The 3,549-nt window shown below is 35.3% G+C and overlaps 1 protein-coding gene across 1 annotated transcript in view; it reads right to left on the reverse strand.

Annotated features, from left to right (window-relative positions):
- dhrsx (dehydrogenase/reductase (SDR family) X-linked) overlaps positions 1 to 2,250 on the reverse strand; it is a 6,803-nt gene extending 4,553 nt beyond the window's left edge. The window contains exon 1 of the mRNA XM_019868097.1: positions 2,096 to 2,250. Within this exon, the coding sequence (XP_019723656.1) occupies positions 2,096 to 2,195 (100 nt within the window). The 5' untranslated portion in view covers positions 2,196 to 2,250. The remainder of the gene's footprint in view (positions 1 to 2,095) is intronic.
- Between the last annotated feature and the right edge of the window lie 1,299 nt (positions 2,251 to 3,549).

Here is a 3,549-nt window from a genome sequence, read left to right on the forward strand (position 1 = left end):
GAATGGTTCTTTGTCTCTTATGCAAAGTCAGACGGGACAGACTACAGCATAACTGCGACGCCAATTGGGTTAAGCGGCACCAAAAAAAAAAAAAAAAAAAAAAAAAAACAGTGTGAAAGTTGGTCCGTAGTTAATCTTGACCTGTTTTTCATGCTTTGAGATTAACCCCGTGCAAGTATTTAAATAAGTAGCATTGTTGTACAGATTATGCGCACTAAATCCCTAGTGCATAAAGCCCTCCCTTGTGACACTCACATTCAACACCACACTATTTTTTGGTCTTTTTTTTTTTCTTCCACCACTTCGCTAATCTGACCTCTCCCAAAGAATCAGATTGTGTAAAGAACAAACTAATTAGGACTGATTGCGTAAAAGACAAACCCATTTCGAGTATCGACTTCTCTTTAGCTGCATGCAGTGTGTGAATGAGTGCGTAAATGTTCTGTCTCTCTGTGTCAGTGATGCATTTGACAGTTCATCAGTCCAAGGTGATATTCAAGTTTTGTTGGTTCTGCTAGCATTATTATTTTTTTTTAGATTTTAGAGTATTTAGAATCATAAAATTGTGCTGATCGCGTTAGTTCTTAAAAAAAGATTGATTTAAGATAAGATAAGAAAACCTTTATTTGTCTCACAATGGAGAAATTCCCAATTTACAGCAGCAAAAATTATGAAAGGGAGAAGTAGAAGAACAAAAAGTATAGTGTATATGTAAACATAAATTGTAAAATATAAGACATTTTAATGCCCATTGAGGCCTTGTCATTAGATTCATAGATTCAAAGCCTTTGAACACTTTTTTACAGATCCGCAGGAGCTAGATTTGCACAGCATCATTCAAGTGACACAATTCAGATTTTTTTGTTCTGTAGTGGTACGGTTTGGCTATGTTTCACTGTAACATAAAGAAAAAAAATGCATGGAAACAGATATCTGCATGCATGCGGCTAGAGCTGGGCAGCAACTCAATATCAATTACGATAGACATTTGATCTATTGCAATGTAAATTGCACTCAATATAATATTTATTTTTTTAAAAATCGGGAAGCAAGCTAACCCCAACCCTGTCATTCCGCATTCTGTCGGCAGAGGCTACAGTCTGATGTTTGGTTTGTGACAATATTACCAGCACTTGAGAGGAAGTTTAGAACACAAAAATGTGATACGACCATATATTTTGAATGGTATTTTTCGTCTTGGCGGTTGTGTATTTATTTATTTATCTGTCATCAATTTACTTGTTTTTAATTTTATCTTAAATCAATTGATCTGTTTTTCTTACTTTAAATAGGTAAAAAAACAAATTATTGATAGACTGTTAGGAAATAAGTTCATTTGTGATTCACCCAGCCCTACGAAGAACATTACATTTAAAATTTACATGTTTCAATGATCAGTTAATTTTACTTTTTCATTGTTTGTTGACCTGTTATTTAAGGTTAAGTAATATATTTTAAAATAAAATGAACTAGATTGAGCCTTTTCCCCTCTAGGTCCTTATTTTTAAAAGTTAAAAAAAAGATACACTCCTTGCATGCATGCATGTGAGATGGTTTGTGAGATGTGCATTACAAAATATACAAAGCAGAGTGTAAGATGAATTTCCCTTAGAGGGATTAAAGGCAAATTAATAATTAAAATTAAAAACGATTTTGTGTGGAGAAGTAATTTTTTCCTGGTGCTAAATTATCAAAGCAGGTACCATATAAATGTATAATTATAGCAGAAAAACAAATGTTTGCTTTTGTACTTATTAGATTTCAAAGATTGAACTTTTCTTGTGCTTAAGTAAAAGAGTGAATCATACTTGTACTTCTGCCAGTCTTTTTTACACAACTATCTGTAAGAACAGAGATGAGTAGTTTTGTCATCTCTGTCTTATCATCATACAGCAACGGGGAAAAAAGGTCACAGTAATCCAAAATAAAATAAAATATTTCTCATTCACTTTAAAGTTTGAAACACAAAAAAATATCATGAACACCATTTATTCTTACTACTACTATTGTGTAATATTCTGCAAATCAAAGCTAAAATCTATTTTAATTTTTAAACGAGCCGGTGAAAATAATAAATAATAATCACCGAACCAACCTGGTAGGGTAAAAGATCTGTGGAACATCTGGTAGATGAGAACTCTGATTCCACAGTAGTAAAGTTTGAGAAGCGGAACCAAAACAGACAGCGGATTCATGATGCCTCTTCCTGCCTCTGCGGCGTCCGACTGTGTGTGCAGTCCCGTCTGGCACCTGGAGGGAAACAAAAATATACTCTCTTAAGTTCCGCCTCCGAGGTGGAGACGTCACCGAGCGTCAGAGGCGTCAGGAAATTTGCCCTCCCATTTAAACGGTCTTCATTATAAATTTAATAATCATTCTCGCTAAGTTCTATATCCACAATTCTAGATGTAGTCGCTCAAAACCTCTTTTCTTAATTTTTGAAGCAGAATCCAAGCAATATTTGAATTCTATTATGGTTTCCAAAAACGAGAAAGCAATTAAAACTCTGACTTTATGCTCTTTATTTGGAATTTTCGTTTGAAATCCTCTGGCTCTTCTTTTTGTTTATCTCTCTTTATACTGTGTATGTATTAATAACTTGTTCGTTTAATTTTCTGTGATTTGTAATTTGACTTAAATAAAGATTGTTGGAAAAAAAAGTTGATAAAGACTTGGACAAAGCCTCTGGATCTGGCTCTTCTTTTTGTTTATCTCTCCTTATACTGTGTATGTATTAATAATTTGTTCGTTTAATTTTCTGTGATTTGTAATTTCACTTAAATAAAGATTGTTGGAAAAAAAGTTGATAAAGACTTGGACAAAGCCTCTGGTCTGCACAGGAACAAAAGTAAATGCGATCTTATGATTATTAGGGAATGTTCTAAATTTGCCGTTTTAAAAGATCTCTCCTGAAGAGGAAGAAGGCTATTGCTTACAATGGATGAACGGATTTCACGACTTGTAGATGCCGCGATGGCTTTTTACTTGGATGACAAGATATGAAACGTGATTGAAACGATACATTTTAATTGTAAATGTGGACTCGTCAGACCAAAGAACGTTTTTCCACTTTGCAATTAGTCCATCCTCAATGAGCTCGGACAGGGGCGTCACTAGGTTTCAAGAACAAGGGGGGCTTAGCCCCAAGGGGACCACAGCCCCTTTAGGGGGGTCCGGGGGCATGCCCCCCCGGGAGAAATTTTTTCTACATTCTGTTAAAAATCCATCAATTCCGTGCACTTTGAGAGCAAAATGAAGAGGCTATGAAGAACTACACACATCACATTAGTATCCTCTTTACTATGATGGGGCTTCCTCCCCTGGACTTTAACTGGACTAGATAATAGAAATTATAAAGAGTTCAAAAGTTCAATCTTGGTTGTTCAAGGGAATTAGAAGGATGCCCGATAACATAACCTATATGACAGTAGGCCTATATTCCTCTCTACCAAAATGTATTAATATATGCTTAGCAGTGGCGGGCCGTGCATTTCAACCTTAGGCCTTCAGTGACGTCACATACATACACAATATAGGCTCGTCAAGCAG

This window comes from Hippocampus comes, unplaced genomic scaffold (assembly GCF_001891065.2).
Source record: "Hippocampus comes isolate QL1 unplaced genomic scaffold, H_comes_QL1_v1.1 scaffold157, whole genome shotgun sequence".
Classification (NCBI taxonomy): Eukaryota; Metazoa; Chordata; class Actinopteri; order Syngnathiformes; family Syngnathidae; genus Hippocampus; species Hippocampus comes.